This window comes from Octopus bimaculoides, chromosome 2, assembly GCF_046866305.1.
Source record: "Octopus bimaculoides isolate indiv1 chromosome 2, ASM4686630v1, whole genome shotgun sequence".
NCBI classification, from domain to species: domain Eukaryota; kingdom Metazoa; phylum Mollusca; class Cephalopoda; order Octopoda; family Octopodidae; genus Octopus; species Octopus bimaculoides.
This window is the reverse complement of record NC_142929.1, coordinates 65,325,266-65,348,535: the sequence shown is the minus strand read 5'-3', so window position 1 is coordinate 65,348,535 and position 23,270 is coordinate 65,325,266. Positions and strand designations below refer to the sequence as shown.

The 23,270-nt window shown below is 35.0% G+C and overlaps 1 protein-coding gene and 1 long non-coding RNA gene across 9 annotated transcripts in view; one reads left to right on the top strand and one right to left on the bottom strand.

The window, feature by feature from the left end:
* Positions 1-696: 696 nt before the first annotated feature.
* Positions 697-9,747, bottom strand: LOC149137095 (uncharacterized). The gene is made up of 3 exons (XR_016239656.1): positions 9,608-9,747; positions 8,556-8,669; positions 697-1,209 (listed from the first exon to the last, which is right to left on the bottom strand). It is a non-coding gene; the product is annotated as an uncharacterized LOC149137095 (long non-coding RNA).
* Positions 3,549-23,270, top strand: part of LOC106869849 (lysine-specific histone demethylase 1A) — a 44,266-nt gene continuing 24,544 nt past the window's right edge. For 2 of the 8 annotated variants that reach the window (XM_089346576.1, XM_014915780.3), the window contains exons 1-5: positions 3,549-4,146; positions 16,057-16,207; positions 18,281-18,426; positions 22,375-22,453; positions 23,049-23,141. In XM_089346576.1, the coding sequence (XP_089202702.1) occupies positions 3,667-4,146; positions 16,057-16,207; positions 18,281-18,426; positions 22,375-22,453; positions 23,049-23,141 (949 nt within the window). In that variant the 5' untranslated portion in view covers positions 3,549-3,666. Of the gene's footprint in view, positions 4,159-9,704; positions 9,843-11,431; positions 11,570-12,786; positions 14,539-16,056; positions 16,208-18,280; positions 18,427-22,374; positions 22,454-23,048; positions 23,142-23,270 lie in introns of those variants that run through there. The other 6 variants (XM_014915775.3, XM_014915766.3, XM_089346578.1 and 3 more) reach the window with 4 other exon arrangements.

The window sequence follows — 23,270 nt, the reverse complement described above, 5'->3', positions numbered from 1 at the left end:
ATTAGATATATTAAATAATTTTGGTGATATTTCTGATATGCATTCATTTTTGCTCCATTATCAATATCACAAATATACAATAAAGTAATAGGAGTCATTCTGCAAGAATAACTACATGAAAAGATAAGTTTCGTCGATTCCTGTTTAGAATTTGTCATCATCCTTGTAAGAGGTTGGAGGCTGATCTTGATATCAGATGATATTTTTGTTTGTTTTTCTTCGATGAAACTCTTAGATATCAAATGAAAATGAATTACATGATTTATTTATAAGCGATGGCTGTGATATTTTTTAAAATCCTCTACGAGGAAAAAAAAATTAGAAACTGAACAACACCAACTGCTTGCATTCTAAGTACTTGCTTTGTAACAATTTATTTTCTTTAGTTTACGGTAGACAGATTCACTTTGAGATGAGCCAAATTGAACTCCTACATCTTGTAAAGAGCCTAAAAACACACTTCAAGAAAAATAAGAGCCAATCCATAGGAAATGAAATTCACGACCTATTTTCAAGTTTCAGTTGGAAGTGCATTCACATAAGTTGTTAAAAATGAAAGGTTGTAGATTGGCAAAACCGTTAGGACGACAGCCAAAATGTTTTGTAATATTTTTCAGTTCTTCAAATTCTGAGTTCAAATCCCACCGAGATCAAACTTCCCTTTCACCTTTTCGAGATCGATAAAATAAAGTATCAGTCAAGTACTGGAGTCAGTTTAATCGACTCTCTTTCTCTTAAACTTGTGGCTGGTACCTGTGTGGTTTGAGATCCTAGGTCAATATTTTTTTTGTAATCAAAATGAAAATACCTTGTCGAGACAGCACGTTTTAAAGTTTTCATTTTGTGAATTTTCAGGCGTGGCTATGTGGTAAGAAGTTTGCTTCCCAACCACATGGTTCCGTGTTCTGTGCCACTAAGTGGCACTTCGGGCAAGTGCCTTCTTCTGTAGCCCCAGGCGGATTTAAACTTTTGTGAGTGTATTTGGAAAGAAGCCCATCGTAAATATGTGTATATATTGGCGGAGATGTAGTATATCTTTAAGGTTGTTTGTCCCTTACCGTAGCTTGACAGCCGGTGTTGGTTTGTTTACGTCCCCGTAAATTAGAAGTTCGACAAAAGAGAATGATGGAATAAGTACCAAGCTTAAAAGGAAATAAATACTGCGGGATTTGCTCAAGGCGATGTCTCAACATGACCACAGTCCAAGGACTGAAACAAAAAAAGAAGAAAACAAAGATATAATGGTATTTCATCTTAAATATATATTTCACATTTGAATAAGCATTGAAATAAGAAACTTACAAACAATTATAACAAGAAATAGCTAGGAACGCAAAATTATAATAAAAGGAAGTTATATGTATCGGCATCAACATAACAAGTGATTGTTATAAAATTTAGTAATAATGATGACAAAGACATTTGGCTTGACACAAGGAAATGTATGGAACACAAAAAGCGCAATAATTTGACATCAGCGTAAATGGCACGTACGCACACATCTAAAGAACTGGGCTAATTAGCATAAAAGAAATGTGCATAAGGGAAGACTCCACGTTCCATAATTACGAGTTCAATATTTTACTCGATAACTAATGATATCATGATGGTATTTTGTCACATTTGAAATAAGACAATTTTATTTAAAACCAATTATTCGAAATATATGTTTCAAACCTCATGACAAATTTTGATAGCTATGATGAGAATCAGAACAAAGATCATTATTATTATTGCTTGGCGGGATTTCGCCTGTCGCTACGTTCTGAGTTCAAATTCCGCCGAGGTCGACATTGCCTTTCATCCTTTTGGGGTCGATAAATCAAGTACCAGTTGAGTACTGGAGTCGGTGTGATCGACTTACCCCTTCCCTACAAAATCCAGGCCTTGTGCCTGTAGTAGAAAGGATTATCATTGTTGTTGTTTAGCCTCTAGATATGCAATGATCTCTATCTTATATATAATCAGAGGTATTCTAGACGTAGCCATTTTGTCCTACTTTCGGAGGTATAGCATATCTAGGATTGCGTTATCTAATGTGTTCTTATTGTTTAAAACGGTAAATCAGTGGGGTAACACGCTGAAGGATTACATAGATTCACCAGTTCTTGGTTCAATTTTAAGCTGATACTTTGTTACAGGTGGATAACAGAAGCAATTTTTTTCCATATAATCCAATAAACACTTGAATGTATTTATTTATATATTTTCTTGAGGCATTAAGTATGAATATTGTTTCTAATCTAGGTACGAGACCAGCAATTTTGTAGGGAAGAGACTAACGGATACGTTGATTCCTGTACTTGATTGATACTTTACTTTATCGACCTCGGAAGGATTGAAGGCAAAGTTTTCGAGAGGATTTGAACTTAGAATGTAGAGAGTCGGGACAAATACCGCAACGCATTTCCAGCACGATAACGATTCTACCAAACCGATTCCTTAATAGTTTACTTTCCATCAATCACAATGCCTTTAGTTGCATTAAGTTTGAATCCCAGTGTCTATTATCAACACCGATACCTGACCATTTGGTGAAGCCTATTCATTAACATGGTAGGATCTTGTTAAATCTCTTTAATACATTGACGGACTATTGTCCGTCAATGTATTCAAACTCCATCAGCAGATCATGACCCAAATATTTATAACAAAATTCATTTAAAACTACATAACATGTTTCATTTATGCTTTACATATGCATTGAAAGAATACTGTCGTCAATGTTATTGGCATCTAAAATATATGATAGTAAAATAAAGATGAAACATGTTAGATCAAACCAAACCTTTGTCTTCGCAATAACGAACATTCGACTTGACCTACAATTCTAAATGATAAGTATAAGATCTTTTATACATTTACCCATAAATTAATGATAATATATAACTTAAAAGAGAACTTATAAATACATGGATTTAAAATAATGCACTAACTAAAATTACAACACTTTGAAATACAGATTTAAAATATCTTTGGGGACCACTATGATTTTTAAAACCATTGTATGGAAGAACAGAAATGCTATAAATTTGATTTGCTTAAAATTTGTTTTAGAATTTGAGATTATATATTTTCTTTGTGGAATTGTTATCATAGTCTTCAATATCTTTTAAATAGCTTTTTCATAGAATATTTTTTAAAAATAAGTCAACTTGCATTTTTAAAAATTAGATTATAAAAATTACAACAACAACATTTTTATGAGATCAAAGGAGTCTTTCAAATAATATTTCGTATTATCATATTTATCAATGTTATATCATTTTGAAAATTTTTGTTATCATCAAAACAATTATATAATAATTCAAAAATAAATAAACAACATTGATTTTGAAACTATGGGGAGATAAGCAAAGAATGCGCATGAAACAACAAATTTAAATGAAAAAAAAATATTAAGAAATCAATTTAATTTTGAAAATCACACATTTTTTTCTTTTTTATATTTAGGTATCATGACAGTAAAAGTTAAATGAAACTATTTCATGCTTGAAATAATTTTTTCCTTTCATCCAACGCAATCGTCCGCTAGGTGGCTCCGCATCATAGTTTTTTTGTGTAATCTATGATGTTCACATGTATGTAAATCGCCAATATTTCTAATTGGAATATTGTCTTTTACTGCATGTGGAATCGTTTCATTTACTAACTAGTCGTTAGGTTATGTCTAGTAATAGTGTTATCAACACAAAAATGCCAATCGGCTCCACGAATAATAATTCTAGCAGCGGTAACAGCTCCTCCGCCAACCAGCCATCTTGTAACAATAGTAATCTGAGAGGAGATCGTAATTCTTCAGCCTCCTCCAATAAGAAGGATGGCCAGCAGCAGCAACAACAACAAAATTCTTCAGGTATAACTTCTCCAGTTTCATCGTCCGTTACATCAATGAATCAACAGCAACAACAGTCTTCTGATACTGCAAATAGCAACGCAAACAATGAAGATAACCGAGGAGGAGGAGAACAACAGCAACAACAACAACAGCAATCCGGTCGGAAACGTTCTTATTCTTCGGATGATGCCGAAACCGCAAATAATTCGGCCACTACATCCACCACATCTGCTCAGATGTCCACCTCGTCTGTGTCGATTTCTGACGGCGCCGATAGTCGAAGGACTAGCCGTCGGAAGAAAGCAAGGGTGAGTGAACCGGTAAATAGAGCATTTTTTGTTATTTTTCTCACTTAACGTGAAATCATCTGATCCCATCGTCTGAGTGAAGTGAACAGATGAAGTTGTGAGCTACTGTGGGTAATGTTGACATGTGAATTTCATCCTTCATTCGCTTTTCACAATTTTATTTTTCATCACAATTATTGCAGAAACACACACACACACATATTTTTGTATACCAATACACATATAATAAACCCTACACGCGTTTATTTGATTTTTCTCATTTATTTTGCACTCGCAATTTCATTGTACTCACCACTCTTTAAATTTACTCAACGATTTATATATATTGTAAGTAAGAGAAGCTAGAAAGTAGTTATTGGCTCGTCTATTCTCTAACAGTGCAGCAAAAGCAAACTACATTTGTTGAGGGGAGGGGGAGAGTAAATGACTAAACACGCTTATTGCATTTATGATCATCCGTAAATTACTTGTTGAGAAATAGCAGCAAACTTACCGGTGAGTGTTAAATTTTAAGGCACTGAAAGAGAATGGCTCTCCCCAGACACAGCAAACTTACTGTTTGTATTAAAACATTTTATTAAGATATACCAAATAATTACATTTTAATTGTATGTAACTTATTGGCTTACAATTTTCATCCTGTAGATTATTGATGAATATTCTCCCATCGATTAATTTATATTACAACAGCATTTGTTGTTGTTTAGCCATAGGTCAAATCTGATCGAGTTGAGCAGGTCTACGATCAATGGCGTTCCATCTGTGACAACCCCCTATCTTCTGTAGAGATATATAGTGCCTAGGAACATATTCGATGTAGCTTTGCTGTAAGATGGTAGGGTGTGATTTGATGGAGATTTGGCTGTCATTTCTAGCACTTCAAGCTACCCACGTAAAGGCTCCCTCATTGACTCGTCTGAGTATTTCACGTAGTTGCTGTATCCATTTGAATGAGGATGACCTGCACACTAATAACTGAAGTCTATTATTTTAATCGATAAATTACATTTAAATATAAACAAAAACAATAAAACTATTTCTTATTTGGTAGTCTGCAAAATATAACCTGAAATAATTGGTAAATACAATATAACTGTTGAATATACACTCTTGATTAAAAAAGAAACTAAAGTGGTGCTTTGGCGTCAAAAATATAAATATTGTTACTGTTTATTTTTTTAAATAATTTTTCTCATTAAAGACAATATTTTGATCAAAATCATTTTCCAGTTCTGTCAATTTTCCCGCCATAGATTTGTTTAGAAGTTCGATGGTACCTCTAAAGTCTTTTGTTCATGTGTCTTTGACGTAGAATAAAATAATATAGAGAAGGAAGTTTAAAATGTGATCCTTAAGTTTTGAACCCGACCCTAAAAACAATCGATTGATAAAAAATAAAAGGAAAGTACTAAACCAAATCCGCAATATACTTAGAAAATAATAATTCTTTCTAATTTTGGCACAATGCCAGCAATTTTGAGTGAAGGATGTAAGGCAATTACATAAGCTCCTGTATTCGATTGGTACCTATTTTATCGATCCAAAAGGAGGAAAAGCAAAGTTGACCTCGGCGATATTTGAACTCTGAATGTTAAAGAGCTGGAAGAAACGCTATGTAGCATTTTATCCTGCCCACCAACGATTTTGCCAGCTCGCTTCCCTAATAATAATTATAATTTATAACAAAAGCACAAAGCCTGAAATTTTAGGGGAGAAAGTCGAATAATAATAGTCACAAATAATGCCCAAGACTGGCGGACAGTACAGAGACGAAAGTGTACATCGAATAAAAAAAAAGTGAAATCAACAAAAACAGCAGATAATACTTAAATTTCAAGAAGAGAAGGTACCCAATGAGAGGGGAAACCATACCCAAGGTAATTTGTAGATAAAACTTGTCACAAGTCCTAGATACTATGTCAACATATTTTGTCATGGCCACCAGGCAGAGGAAGATGAACCACACTTCCTTACTAAAAGAAGGCAGCAGGTTGATCTTTACATTTGACTTAGTTGATAGCTTGATCAGGTCTAGGAATGATCCCTTTGTACTTTCTGACAAAAGTCCACAAATTGAGTGCATATAGGATAGTTTTCTCACCTTGTGCACTTCTCAGATACATTCCAATGCTGGCACTTCTGTGCCTTTATATCTTGTCCTAAACAATCAATGCCTCTCCTCCACTGCCAGAGCAAAGACTTTAGGAAGTTGTCCATAATCCCTTGATCTTGAACTCCTCAGAAGAGACGGATTAGAATATCCTTACCAATACATGTAATCATTCCCAGGATATTGTCGCACAGTCCCTCCATGAATATTGTCTATCATGTATAAAGGTTGACTTTTCATTGATTTCATTGACTGAGCTAGTAGAGTTCCTGGCAACATTTCAGATGTCAAACACCTAACTGTAGTCTGTGCTTGACCAAGGATTGAAGCTCGGTATAGGAGATGAGCTGTAGAAAGATGTGCTTCATGAATGGCAACGAACCCTGTTCACTATCATAGTGTCAGTTTGGTTAACTTTACCAATATGTCAACCTCAGTGGATGCCTGCACATCATTAGCAGTGGTATCTTAAGACCACTACTGAGTAGCTGATGGCAGCAAGTAAATCTCTTGATATGCTATAATCTGGTCAGATTTTTCCCCAGACAAAGCATGGTGCAATGTAAGCATTAACCACTTTGGTTTGATCTTTCACAGACAGATTCCCAGTTTTTCTCCATCTGGAGATCCTGTTTGAACTACATCCCAAGCAGTGACAGAAGCCTAAACTAGCTGGCATGAACTTCCCCAGGTGTTGAGATGCAAACCCATTGATTTGTCCTGGTTGATACATGCTCCCATAACCTCCTGATACTATTCCAGTATGGAATCATCATGATAGTAGCATGGTCTGCATATACAGATCAGTTTGCATGAGATGCTTTTCAACACCTCCAACCTTTACAGTAAAGACTCCATACAGGAAAAGGAACAACTTTGGTAGACTAGTGTGCAATATGAAAGAATTTTAAAAAGTGGCTATTTATTCTGAACCCCAAACAGATGCTACTGTATGTTGCAATCTAGCTGAGATGGGATCAAATTTAGCTACTCTTAGGATAGCTACCAGGTAGTGATGGTCAACTCTTGATGTAAGTTTTGAACTGATCCAAATTGATCTGATCAGCATCACATGAGATGGAGATTGTTATGGATATTGCCTGTCATGTCCTTCTATTTGAGGTTCTTCCTCAACAGCATCTAGTACTATACATGTTAGGCATGTAGCAATAAAACCTGGAGAGCAAACTATTTTGTTCTGACAATTCATTTCTTGCACAACAGCTCAAGCACGTTCAACACTTGAAATTGGCTTTCAGCAGCATGCTGCATCTTCAGTCAGTGCCACATAAAATGCACCCAGTCCACTCTGTGAAGCGGTCAGCTTTAGAAAAGGCATCCAGCTGTAAAAACCATGCCAAAGCAGACGGTGGAGCTTGGCAGGTGCAGTCTCCAAGCTTATCAGCTCCTGTCAAACTGTCCAACCCATATCAGAATGGAAAACAGACGTTAAATGATGATTATATATCCAGTGTATACACGAGATGAATTTTTTTCAAAACTATCCTCTTCCACTCTACCAGACTGACCATGTTTCACACTTAACCCTTTAGTATTCGATTTTCTCTGACAAATGTTTATTCTTATTGTTTCAATTTAATCAGGTATTATCAAGAATTTGATAATGTGATTGTTTATTTTTAGAATGACATTGTATGAGAGGTCATATGTGGCTGGTTTGAACATAAAATGGTAGAATATTTGGGCTTGATATGGCCTGTTTAAACACTAAAGGGTTAATGCGAAAGCATCTCCAATTGCATCAAACTAACAACCCCACAGGCTCTCAGACCTAGTCCTTATACTCACTAAGCTTTTAAATCTCTCTCTTCCTTCAAGGATATATCTTCATCTTTAGAAATATATTATAGTGTGCCCTATTTCCAAGAAGGGTACACCACTAACCCTACCATCTACTCTTATACTCGCTAACAAAGATGACGGGGGATAGTCGTTAGCAAGAACCCTTTCCAGTACCTTGAATCTTTCTTCCTCTTTAGTGACCGTGTGTAAATGGTATCCTAGCGTGTAGATCACTAGGCAACCCATGTTACTTAGATCATTAGGTAACCGGTGTAGTTCAGATATAGGCGACCCATTCTAGATCAATAGAGCCTTCTCTAAATCTGTGGTCCTCGATCTTTTTGACCTCGAATTAGCTGCTGGACATTAGATTGAAAATTTATTGGCTCACAGGAGATTAGATGATAAAATTACTGGTGCATTACGAATTGAAAGTAAAACAAAGCTATGTTTGAAAGTTAAAAATTAGAGAAAAATATATAGAATTAATGGTTACCTTATTTTTTATTAATTGGAAGAGCGTCTAGTGTAGAAAGCTTGCCGAAGCAGATATTGGCGCTCGATGAGGTTCTCTGGCACGTCAGGTTATGTCGAACCGTCTAAACTGTTGCTGGTATGGAAGAAGAACTTTAAATAATGATGATACTTGTGTATAATAAAATTATGGAAGACACGTTTATCCAGACGTTCAAGCATAGATATAGATTTTCTAAAATACTTAATATTAAAAAAAAAAGAAAGAAAAAACCCTAGGTTATCTTTTGTTTGTTACCGTTTTAGAAACACTGCTCTAGATAAACAGGTGATGCATAGCTTAGGTCAATATGCAACTCGTGTTTGTTGTGGTTGTAAGTCCCAGGTCAGCCTTCATGGAACGAACACACGTATAATTAAAGGCCTTCAAGCAATGATCAGTCTGTCATAGTTTTAGACTGTATCCAGGACCACAATACCCAATGTTTGCTTCCTTTTTTAAGACGTTAGAGTGGGATATGAGGAAGATTTGACTATTATTTCTAGCAAGTTAAGCGACCACATAGAACAGTGGTTCTCAATTAGGGTCTATATGACCCCTGGGGGTTCACGCTAGCAACATAGTAAACTGGGGATCGACAGTAGTATTTCAAATGTCCATGTAAAGTTTTGATTTAAATGTATCTATCTATTGCATAAAACAGGTTTCTTTCTCTAACGTTTTACATTGTTCATTCAACGCAAGTTAATGTAGGAATGAAAAATAAGAATTTCGAAAGAAGTATCTATAAAACTAGTTTTTAAACATAGAATAACTAAGGGGGTCCTTCAAATACAATAGTTATCAAAGGGGTCCATAGATTTTTACAATGGTTGAGAACCACTGACATAGAGGCTCCCTCTATCGGTACTTCAAATTGGACTGATCAACACTGCTGAGATTGCGTTGAGAATATTTTCTTCATCGTTTAGCATGTGTTCTTAATAATTTATGCTTGTCTATGGTCTGAATTTGGTCTGCTATCTTTCAATTCTTGGTTACTGCATTTCATTTAGAGAAGTAAAACAACTTACTTATCGCGTCGGACTTTTGGATTGGCTTTCTATTCTATTTCTGGCAATAACATCCGTTTCATGTATTCATTTGACATATTGTCCAGGACGATAGTTTCCTTCTTTCCTGGTTCCAAAACGGAGAGCAAAGCCAGAAATATTTCACAGCATTTGATCGCATTCTTTTTACTGAGTGGTGTTACCGACATAAACCATTTCTAATTTATTGAGATTCTTGTGTATACTAGACAGACAGGTAGGAAACCTGCACCCTTCTGTAACAAACACAATGGTTGGGGAAGAAATTTAAAGCCTTTGTTTTTTAACTAATTGTAAATTTCAGAAATCCCCATCCTATTTCTTTAACCACATTTGTAATTAATACTGTTTAAAGTACTTTAATGAGTGAAGTAACAAAAAAAAAAAAAAGAAAAAACTGCTTATTCCGAAACTCCGCTTAAATTTTTTTTTTTTTAAAATTATATTTCATAAAATTATAGGTTTAACAGTATTATTATTTTTTAATGCACTTTATCAGCTGGCAGTTAACTTCAGGGCGCAATTGTCTAAGTGTTCTACACTCGGGAATTTATACGATTATGAAAAGGAAAAAATTTAAACCTCCTCAACACCATAAAGTTCCACTCTTTTTCGAATTAAAAAAAAATATCTGGGTTTAAGATAGAGTCCAAATTGTTTGAAATACCAGCAATGGCCCGCCCTGGGGTACATTAACATTCCATTAAATGTGTTCAGGGGAGAGAAATATTGAAAAACCTGAGTACATGTCAGAGTGACAAAGAAACGAGGAAGGTATCAGGTGGTCGTGAGATGTGCCAAAAATAACAGCTAAATTGCCCTTAAATCACACACAAAAAAAATTATTTTTTTTTGCATAACTCCTGCGTGCAGAACACAAAATTCGTAAAAACTTCCTGAAAATTCCAAAAAATACAAAAGTTATGCGGAATTTATATGGGGTGCTTAATCAAGAATTCCGCCAACTTCAGCATGGCCTTGTCAATATAAATTCCTCAATTAGTAGTATATTGCCAGTGTTTCCTTCCATTTTTGAGACGGTAGTATGTAGTTTAAAGGAGATTTGGTTCCTTTTTTTAAAGCAAGGCAAGCGACTAGACTACGTAGGGTCAGCTGTTGCTTAGCTCTAAGGTCAATTCGGAACGTACAAGAACTATGATCAAATGTGGGTCATCCTGTGTTTTTCTATTTTCCTAATGTGTCCTTTTTTTTAAAGGATGAAGTACGTGATTTCGGTGAAAGTTGGCCACTATTTCTATCAGATTGAGCGACTATTGTCAAGGAGTCCTCTTTGACTCGAGAGTCGTTCTGTGTGAGTGAAGTCAGCAGTAGTGTGATTTGAACTCGAAATAGTGATATAGCTAACTGTGAAGCATTCTGTTCTACGTGTTTACCTATGGGGATTACATACATATATCCGCCAAGCAGTTATTAGGCATACACGAACTTTGGGTTAGTTAAAATGTTTGTGACATATTTCAACTTTTTCTCCACGCTAACTTCAGTGAATTTGCCATTAGAAGTTGAAATATGTCACAAACATATTTTAATTAACCTAAAGTTTGCATACATATATATATATCACACACACACATATCTACATACATACATACACACAGTCATTGTTCTCTTCGATTTTAGTTATTATATGTTACTTCTTCCGGTCTTTCCTTTATGTGACGTTTACCTTAGCTCGTTGGGTTACTTTGTATTTTTGATGTGTTTGTTTATTATCCTGATGTACTCGCTCACAAATATCCACTACTTTTGATATATACTGGTTTATATATATATATATATATATATATATATATATATATATATATATAAACGTGAGGACTGTCATAATATGCTATATTCACGTTTTATACACATGAGCCAATAACACTACATTTGATTAGCTTACGAAGAATTAATTTTCGGACTGTAATATAAGCAATTATCGTAAGAAAACTTGTTTATTATTGTGATATTTCTTTTAATTAAAAAATAAATCGTTTTGTTTTTCTCATTTGATGAGGTTATCTATGCATGTTTTTATAGAATATATCTCTCTTCTCTTCAAAATATTCAAAGCTAATATTTTATTCTGACACTACCCCGAGTTTTCCGTTTTGTGTGCCCTTGTCGCCTGATCGAAGACACAAAGCGAGAAGCTTTAGAGCAGTGACAAAGTGAATCATTTGTATTGTTACGCATACTCTTGTTTTTACATTTAAGCGTTCATATATTTGGAATATTTATTTTTTCACTTAATTGTTGATGAAATAAATACCCGTTTGGACTTATGTCTATCGATTATCTCCCTTTTCCCCTAAAAACTACTGATATTGGCAGGAAGAAAATCATTGTATATATTCTTGTTTTATTATGCTATAACTATTTATAGTATTATTATATGCTATATTATTTATCAGGGACGTTGTTTGGAACAAGTCTCCTCAAATCACAAGGCGATGAGTGTCGGAAAAATTTCTTTGCGGTATTTCTTCCGACATTTACGCTGAGTTCAATTTCCATCGAGGTCTTTGCCTTTCACTCTTTTAGGATCGACAAAATAAGCACCTGTTGATCAGTGGAGCCCATGTAATCGACTTAACCCTCTCCTAAAATTGCTGGACTCGTGCCAGATACATTGACTATTTCGCGCTTCTTTAGAAGCGCACCTCTCCAAGAAAATGACGCTTACTTGTTAAAGAAGTTACGAAAATGGGAAATATATCCAAAATAAATGAAGTATGCAAAAAATTAGGAAGATTCATCTATTTTAAAATATTTTATAGTAAAAAATAAAATACGGAAAACGGGCACTCGCGAATATAAACAAACATGTCGGACGATGTTACTTTTACCAGTCAGATATTATTAATGATACAAGGGGCCCGACAATATCGTCTGCGAGTTGTAAGAAATCTGTTTCACAGTCTTTTTCTTAAAAGTCAGTTTATAACTAATATATACTATAATGTCAAATTTTGTGCCTGACCGGGAAATATCACATAAAATGGGCGAAGGTAAAGCGAGTGCACACCACTTAACCTGAAAACTAACCCTAACCAGTGTGCGCAGTAAAAAATCTGATTAAAAGCTATCAAGAATTTTGCAAACATTGTTAGGCCCCTCGTATCATTAATAATGTCTGGTACAAATTACCATCACTTGTATCGCCCGACATGTTTGTTTATATTCGCAAGTGCCCGTTTTCCGTGTTTTATTTCTTAGTATAAAATATTTTAAAATAGATGAATCTTCCTAATTTTTGGCATACTTCACTTATTTTGGATATATTCCCCATTTTCATTTTTTTTTTCTTTTTTTTTTATATATAGAAATTAGGCGTCATTTTCTTGGAGAGGTGCGCTTCTAAAGAAGCGCCAACCATTTTCATTTCTCAATGTAAGAGCTGCCTTTGAAGTAAAATAGTTTTCATGAAACTGACTTAAATTTCATAAACAACACCTCGTTAATAGCTCAGAAAGCTTCTTTATCTTTAACTGTGTTGATAGAATCACAAAAAACTAATTAATCTTATATATTCCTTCTTACTCGGCGTAAGTAGTCGCAGGTATTAAGCGATTGATTTATTTATTTAGAGGAGAACTTGCTAGTTCGCATGTGAGGTCTTTTCAATTCCTAGTTTTATTCATTTTCTGTAACTGGCACCCATGCCAACGTCGTCTCCTTCATTGGACACGAAACTCAGCTTGCGAAAACTTATTTAGGGCAAGCGAAAGCGAAATCGGGATGGCACCTGTGCCCAGCGTCGCCTTTCTGGCACTTGTGCCCGCAGCATGTGTAAGGACTTTCGAGCGAGATCGTTGCCAGTGCCCCTAGACTGGCTCTTGTGCGGGTGGCACATAAAATACACCATCTTGAGCGTGGCCGTTGCCAGTATCGCCTGACTGGCCTTCGTGCGGGTGACACGTAAAAGCACCCACTACACTCTCGGAGTGGTTGGCGTTAGGAAGGGCATCCAGCTGTAGAAACTGCCAAATCAGATTGGAGCCTGGTGTAGCCTTCGGGCTCCACCAGTCCTCAGTCAAATCGTCCAACCCATGCTAGCATGGAAAGCGGACGTATGATGATGATGATGATGATGATGATATTTATGAAGCTTATGGAAGAAATTAGTGTAAGGTAGAATATTTTAAATGGCTCATCAGTAAGTCATTGGTCTGTTATTTCTACTGTAAGATGTCAGAAAAACATTGGACATTGAGTTCTAATACAACAAATACCAGTAATATAATAAATTCATTTATAATATTAACTGCTTGCCTCCCGCCAAGATTTCAGCTCTCTCATGTTAGGAACAAAAATTGTTAACGAATATAGCTTTTTAAAAATTTTCTTGCTGAATCCTAATGACTTTAACAGAACTAAACAAATGTTTTTGCCCTTTTGCAATGGCCATTTTAAATTTATTTTCACAGTGTTTCAGTTAGAGTGTCATAGTTATCAAGTGACATATTAGTAATTGGTTCAAATTGATAGGCTTGACTCCTAACTACCCTTCCCACACCCTCACATAATGCAGGGTATCCGTGTATCTCCTCAATAGTAAGACATCTATGCTTGTCCCTTTCATACTTTAGCCTTCAACACCTGACATAAGCCACCTTCCTCTCTCTCTCTCTCAGATACATTCCCTATCAATCAAGGGTGCTTTTTCCGTTTCATTAAAAAAATTTTCTTTGTCTTGCAAATTACTTAGTAATCCCACTAGTGCTAGTGTCACAAGAAAAGCACGCAGTAAACACTAAAGTGGTTGGCATTAGGAAGGGTATCCAGCTGTAGAAAATGTGCTAAAGAACAAAACACTAGTAAATTATTAGTCAGTTTTCTTGATATCCATTTCTATATATATATATGTAAAAAGGACATAATCTAAAGATATCAACAATGTAATAAAAGTAAGCTCTTGGATTTAAAATATCTTATTGATATCCTGTCTTAGAAAATTTATGCACCTCAGAACTTCCATTTTTTTTTTTTTTCTTATCTAAGAATTTTTTTTTCATGCCAATGTGCAAGAGTTAATCTCTTATGTCTGTAGAATATTTACTGGAAATGCCTATTGTTAATTTAACAGTTTTGTTTTCTCTACTTTTTTCTCATAAATTGGAAGAGCTTAGATCTTAATATTTACAAGAAATATTAGACTGTTTGTTTTACTTCTTGTTAGCTTGGATTTTATGTTAATGTAGGTCTTGATAGTGTGTGCTTGTTAACACCTTACATAACCTGTTTTCTAGGATACAACCCTTCTGATTTTAAAGTATTCATATGCAATGAAAATCTATCAGTTGTAAGAACCATTTTATGAAATAATGTTTCAAACACCAATTCAACAATAAAGTTTATTTCTTATTAAATTCATACATATTCTTGCTAACTTTCAAAATAAATTGGCAATTAAAGGTGATGTATTTCATATGTGTGTTTAATGTATGTTAAAGTTGTCCTTCATGTGTGAAACACCACTTCAAACTTGGGATTTCTAGTTGAAGGTGCGTAAATGAACATAAAAATTATGTAATGTCTCTAAATCTGTGACTTTGTTCATTTTACTTCTGATTTTCCATGCTAGCAAATATATTACATAGATATGTAGTTTGACAGCAGGAGTGCTCTTCCTGATGCTAGACTTTACCTGTTTTTCAAATAAGAGATCTCTTATTCCACACGTCTTGTGAAATGGCAAAGCCAGCGAATGATTTGTTGACATGGGAAATGACAACAATCTTGCTGCTTATTGCAAATATATGCACACACACACATGTACTTTGCATTTATATAAGAAAAGATTTAGCATACAGGATTTATATTCCAAAATTTATTCACAAATTTTTTTTATCTCTCTCCCACAGTTGGTTTGCTCTACACGAAACTTTTTGCATAGATTTATTTGAAGTTCATTTTCTCCAGATGTCTTAAATTTCTATTATACTCAGCTTTGTTCTTCATTTACTATTTTCCCCCTTGTTTAATATGCTGTACAAAACAATTATTTGAAACTTAACTCTAGAACCTAGCATATTTTTAGATTTACTAAAAAAATATATATTTGGGAGCTGTACTTGTCTAGCAAGTTAATTGATCTGAGACTGTTGAAATTGAAGCAATTTACATCATATAGTAACAAAACTATTAACTTCACTTTAAGTTTATTTTATGTGGTGTCAAGGTTTTCATTGCACTACTGTAACCTGGTCACTGATACAGTTCTGCGTTTTCAGTTTGCAAATTAAATTTTAATAGTTTAAATAAATATAAAGTAAGTATTTCAGTTAAAAAAAAAAAGCCTCAAGGAAGACTTTAATTTATAAGTTGTCAAATTACTAAAATGGCTAATAACACTTCTTTTGTAGTATTTTGATATTAACCCACAATGGTAAAGATAAACTGTCTGCATATAACATCTATGTTAGGTTGAATACAAGGAAATGGATGAGCAGTTGGCAAATTTATCTGAAGAGGACTATGCTTCAGAAGAAGAAAAAGAGAAGAAAAATGAAAAGGAGAAGGAGAAAATGAAGACTGAGGAGCCAGAAGCAGAGAGTGAAAACGATGATCCAACAGGTATTTTTACTAATATTGATGTTGTTGAGGAGACTTGGTCAGCTTTGAGAGTTTTTGATTGAACAAAACATTCAGTGTTTAACAGTGGCTATCTTATAGTTCCCTTTTCTAAGACAGTCTGTTGGGAGGGTTAAACAACTACAAAAAGACTCTCTTTTTGGCTTAGACATTATAATTATATAAACATTTAGATAACCTTTTTGATACCAACCTACCTAAGACCACCCTTTCATGTTTTAAAGTGATCTAATTAAAATCTTCCATCAACATTTCATGTTAATTTATGATCTAAACATCAGCATAATAATGACAGTTGTTTTCTATATTTTTGAGATGAGGAATTATGTACATTATTTACAATGGACGGTAAAGCTGATGTATGGAAAAACAGACAACCTCCTGCTGTAGGATGAAGTTAAAATAATTAACAGAGAACAGCACTGGAAAATACGAAAATTAAAAAAGGCTGCACATATGCTAGGACACGATAACCTCCTAAGCAGACCTAGTGCAGAGATGAATATAATATGGGAACCAGTATTAAGAAAAGATAAAATACTAGGTTTATAAGGCCTAAAATTCACTCTGTGATTGCCCACAGGCATATAGCATTGTGGATCAGATTCTAAGTTCAATCCCAAGCAGGGACTTGAAAAATAATATCAACAGAAAAATAACATCAGCAACATACCTTAGGAATGAGAACAGTGTACCCCATTAGTCAAATAAAGGGTTGAGTTTGAAATTACACCAGAACACATGATGAAGACTAGAGAGTACATCAGCTGAAGCATTGTGATAACAACAAACAAGATGAGGACACCTATCCGGCCATTGTAAATAATGACAGTGATAAATTCTTCACTATTTTCAAAATTAACTGATACAAAGGTTGTGTATTTCAAAAAAAGTATGGTAACAAAAAGGTTTAATGTCTTATCATAGCCATATTATAAAGTTAGTTTTTGCTAGTTTCGATCTGCATTTGCTTTAGGTTTGTAACTGATGAGAATAATGAACAACCTTGTTTACATGTGTTTATGTAATATTGGCATTCTCTCTCTCATGGGTTATTTTTTCCTACAGGTATTGGCAATCGTGGATTTCCATGCCAGTCTCATGATTCATGATTTTTCTTGGCAAATTTTCCCATTGGCTTCTGATTTATTTACAATCTCCTGCTGTCCTGAGCTTGCCCCTGAGGCACAGGGCCTATTTAAGCCTTCAGCAGGGAAGCTGGTTTATGTGGGATCAGAGCATGTCCACACACTGGTTAGTTTGAACCTGTGTAACACATGTTGGAGAAAGGATGTCAACCCTTCTCAGAGTCCTGTATGCCATAGCCACTGAACCACCTTGGGCCACACGGGCCCAAGACTGGTGAGTTTGATGCTATTGTTAATGTTCCATGTCAACTGTTGCTGATAACATCTGTGAGTGAGATGAGCAGAAAGAAGATTTTAGAAGGACAATGCTTTGAGGAGGGGAGAATAGACAGTAGCTACTACTGGGGCTGGTAGAGTTGGGCACAACAGAAAAGATTAGTGGGTTGGGGATGTCTGAATAGAGGAGGTACTAGACCAGCTATCTCCATGGAACAGAAGCCATTGTAGTACTGATATAAAAGACAAAGAGAAAATAGCATGCTTGTGACCTGAGGCTGGTGCATGTCTGTCTGTGATTTGATGTCAGTTAGTCAAGTGACCTTTCTCTGAATGCTGTCCAGTATGTCTGTAAGCAGAGCAACAGCACTGTCTCATATGTTAACCATACTTAAGCCTTGTAGAGTGTCAGCATCTTTTGGAAGCTGAAATATTTTCTAGTTCTGAAGAGAACCTAGTCTTTGGGGTGAGACCCTAGCTATGTTAAAAATGTGTTTTTCACAGGAGAGATCCTAAGTGTTAGTAAGACTTAGCATTTGGAACGACTGAAGGCTCTAGCTGAGTGCCACTAAAGGGTGCGTGGTGCACTGGTATTTTCTTGATATGTAGTGTTTTAGTATTTTTGTAGTTTGTTTGTTGTTAATAACTAGATTGTCCATTTCTAGAAGATATGTTCTGCTATTTGTTTCAGTTGCTATCTCAGGTTTAGAAGGAGCTGCTTTTCAGAGCCGACTGCCTTATGATAAAATCACTTCTCAAGAAGCAGCATGTTTTCCAGATATCTTACAGGGGCCACCAACATCTCAGAAGATATTTCTCTATATACGCAATAGACTGGTAAGTCATTTAAGTTCATATATTGTTGTAAAAAGTTCTTTCCTTATTTAAAATGTGCTGCATACTTTATACAAACAAGGTGTTCATATGTAAAAATGTAACCTTGAAATGTAATATAGCAGCAGTTCCCAAAGTGCCTCATCTCTCTCTCAACAGGTGTTGGGATTGTTTAAGCGGGTGTTATAAATGAGGACATGTAAGAAGCTTTAAATTTATGACTACTATTTTGAAATTTCCTGTGCTGTTATCTTGTATTCTGTGCACTACTATGGGTAATCTTATAGGTTAGGGAACACTGGGACACCAAAAAGTAAACAAATGACAAGTGAATAAGAACTGTGATCTCTTAGAACAAGAAGGAAGCAAAATTGAATTAGAATTCATGGAGGAGGGATGTAGTGAATTAAAACAATACTTGCCATTTTACTTGTACATATTTTATTAAATACACATTGGCTGAAAGGTAAATTTTAACTCAAAATGTAACAGAACGTTTTGTTTGGTGGTTAGCTGATTTTGTCATTCACTGTCTTCATTAAAATTTGTCAAAAATGGAAGATGAAACCCCACACAAATATTTCAACTTTGTTTTTTGAAAGAGTTGATTCCTGTGTTCATTTACATTCATTTTCATTAATAAAGTAAAATTTTTTGCTGGTTAGACTGTAGTCTTGTCAGCTATAATATTGACAGAATTTTAATGAATCTTAGTGAAACCAGCTTGTTTATGTTTGTTGAAACATTCATATCTTTAATTCTGTAGCTTAGTTCGGTTGAGGCAATTGATATCTCTCATATTCAGACAGAAAAGGGGTAAAATATTCCTTTTTCTTTCAACAGCTTGACTGCTATTCAAGGAAAGACTGAATAAAACATTCCAAGAAATAGCACAAGCAACTTCAAAGTACCTACACTTGGCAACCCAACAGTGCTAACAATCAAATACAAACAAATTCCATAACTTAAAGCTGCACTCTTGGTTAAATTATCTTTGCAATAAAAAAAAATTTATGAAATTAAATTCATTTTTTGTGAGAGAGCTAGTACTTGGAAGTGCTTTTTGCCTGCCTCAAAATCTGTTTTATTAACCATCATCATTTTATGTCTGCTTCTTTGTGCTGGCATGGGTTGGGTGGGTCTTCATGGATCAGGTCTGTTTTTATTTGGAGTTTTACTCTTCTATATGGGTCACAGCTATGTCTCACTTCTGCTTTTCCATTTCTGGTCTGATTGCTACAGCTAGATAACCTTCATATTGCCAAACATACTACAGTCTTTTATCATGGTGCAAAATTGGTTGTCATGATAAAAGCAAAAACTAGAGAGTCCCCTCTATCTTATAGTATCTCCGTTTGTTTGTTCACTAACACTAGCGGGTTGTCTTGACTGTGAAAATAGTGATGACAGAGGATCAGAGTAAGAGTGTGGAAGAGAGACTCAGTAAGACATGGGACAAAGTAGTGAAGGCCTATTTCAGAATGTTGAACCTCACAGAGGAGATGAGAAAGGTGTAATTTGATTGGCAATGTGTTGTACTCAAGAAAACTCATCTGTCACGGTGAAACTGAGCACATGTATACACACAATTGGCTCCTCACTTAACTTATTCCTGTCAAGCTTTCCTCGTTTCTTCATCTTCTCCATCACACTTCTCATTACTGCAATATTCTGCTGCTATTAATAGAACTACACATTTCATAATCCTTTTTTTTTTTGTTACCAGTTATCTCTCTTCCCCAGAACCGCTTCTTTTTGATATCCCCCTCAGTCTTAACATCAACTTTCCCCACTCATATTTTCCATTAATCGCTCTGTGCTACCAACTCTCTCTCTCACTTCCTTTTAACATTATCCTTTCTCATAGTTTCCACTGACCATATTTTCCACTTCCCTCCCTGTGTTACTCCCTAGGGACACCCATGTCTTACTCATTACAGTCATCCCATGTACCTTTGACTACTTCCACCCTATTACTATCTCCTCCTATAATCTTGCAACTTTTACTCCTGTCCCCATCCCTCTTCTATTTACTGTATTACTCTGCTGCTCTGCACCCTATCTGTACTACCACTCATCACTTCCTCTTCTCTGAGCCACTTCTGTTGACATCTATCTCTCATTCCTCCCCCACTCATTTATTATTGACCATCCCTTTACTATTCCTAACGCTAACCACCTACTTCTATCTCTCACTTCCTCTCCTCACAAGTGCATTCTTTACTCACTTACCTTTCCCAATTTGGTCCCTCACTCTTCCATTCACCTTGTACCTTGAGAGTACTCCCTGGCACCTTGTCACCACTGTCTTCATCTCTCTTCCTAACTACATCCCAATTACTCTCACTCACTCTTATATAATGTGGGGTTGCCATGTATCTCCTCTTCTACAACAAACTTGTTCCCATCTGTCATTTCTATAACTGCAAAATCTAGCATAAAGAACTTCCCTCTCTACTGTACTTCTTCTCAGTGAAGGGGGCTCTTTATTCTTGCAAGTTACATGGTGATTTCACTAGTGTTAGTACCACAAAAAAAGAAAAAGGCATCCAATACACATTGTAGAGTAGTTGATATTAGGAAGGGATCTAGTTGTAGAAACCATGACAAAACTAAAACACAAGCAAGACATGGTCCTCCAGCCCATGTCAGCATGGAAAGTGGCCATAAAATGATAATCATGGTGTGCATATACACATACACATACATGTATGCTTGTGCACACACACACACACACACACACACACACACACACACGCACACACTTCAGTTATAAGGATTCATTAAGAATTGAGGTACATCAACATGTAAGACACCAGAAATTGGCTAGGCATAATCACATAGAGTTGACAGTGAAATAACAGCATTAAGACATCAAATGCTGACAGGATACTGTAGTTATGTAAGTACCAAATCCAATTAATAACCAATGATCTGACTCACTGGAGGATTCTTGGTGTGATATGCAAATGGTATCCAAACTTGCAACAACTGTTTCGGTTGAACTTTATACAATCTAGTCGTAAAAGGTTACATCTTATGCAATTTTACCATCTTCAGGCATAATTCAAAGAGTCAGTTGGGACATAGCCTTCTTAATTTGGCTTGTGTTGTTTCAAGTTGAATATTCCAATATAGAAGACTAAGTAGGTCTAAAATGTGTGTGTGAATATTAAATAATACTTACGAAAGATTTAATTTTTTAAATGGACTTTAATGAACATTTATTATTTTCATAGGTGCAGGCGTGGTTGTGTGGTAAGAAGTTTGCTTCCCAACCACATGGTTTTGGGTTTAGTCCCACTGTGTGGTACTTTATGCAAGTATCTTCTACTAAAGCCCTAGGCTGATCAAATCCTTATGAATGGATTTGGTAGACAGAAACTGAAAGAAGCTGTGATTGTTGTAAATGAACACTGCCTTCATGCAAGCTGTGTCCTTCATTTCCAATTTTTTGTGAACATGTCTGATAATGGGGAAATATTTTCTTGCTTGGAAACAGGTGAGAGTTTGGTAACAGAGAGGACATCCAGCCATAGAAAATCTGCCTCGTCCAAATTCTGTCCAAACCATGCAAGTATGGAAAAATGGTTGTTAAAACTATGATTATGATGAAATACAGAAATAACAATTTAGGCTTTACATATTTGTGTTTTGATAAACTTACATAGTTGATGATCTAAATAATGTGTATTTGAATTTATGAAATCCTTGGTGAGTATTGATTAATGTTAGTTTTAGAATAGTTTTGTATTTTTTTTTTTTTGAATAGTAATTTTTGGGTGAGAGGAAGAAATAATTGCTCTTAAATTTTTTGTATAATCATAACCTTAACCAATTAATATTACTACTTAAGATTCCCCTCCTCACACACACTTCCCTTTACTAATTGCCATTTAAGTGAGAATTTTCACCAATATATCTTGAAATAAATGCCTCATGTCTTTGCAGCTCCAGTTGTGGTTGGAAAATCCTAAATTACAAATCACTGTTGAAAATTGCCTACCTCAGATAGAACCACCCTACAATAGTAAGTTCAGATTGTGATGTTATTTATTACAGTGTTCTGTTATTTATTTTTTCTCTACACATTTTAATTGGCATAACCTAGTTTTTGAAGCAATAATTCATGTGGAAAGTATAAAGTCACTTTTCTCTGACTTGCCAACAATATTTAGTTGTTAAAAATAGAAGCAATTTTTTTTTAACCAATGAAATCAATATTATTCTTTTTTTTTTCTTCAGTAAAATGTAAACAAAATAGATAAAAAAAAAAAGTTAATTATAGATAAAACAATTTTGTGCTTTGAAATATTTATATTGTATTGCCTTGCAGTATATATATAGTGTGTGTGAGATGGGAGGGTGGGGGGGGGGTTAAGTTGCTATGATAATTCACACTTCAGTTATATGAAATAAGTTTATTTTTTTAATTAGAAATTCTATAATTAAATAGTGACTTCCTCATTGGTTGCTATGGTTACATTATCACAGTACTTTCACCAATGCTTGCAGGCAATGAGTTTTTAACTTGGAAATTATTTGTATTCAATAAATTTGATTGGAATCATCAATTATTTTTTCTTTCTTACTTCAGAATCTTATTTAATATTTTATTTATTCAGGTGATGGTCCTCTAGTAATGAGAATTCATGCCTATTTGGATCGATATGGTTATATAAATTTTGGAGTCTTTAAAAGACTAAAACCATTACCAGGTAAATGATTACTTCCCTTGTGTGTGTGTGGTGGGGGAGGTTTTATATTAATTGGTTAATTGAATTTAACTAGATGGAGATGTGTCGATTTGTGCTGCCTCCAAGAAGTAATGTGTAGAGGAGGTTCCG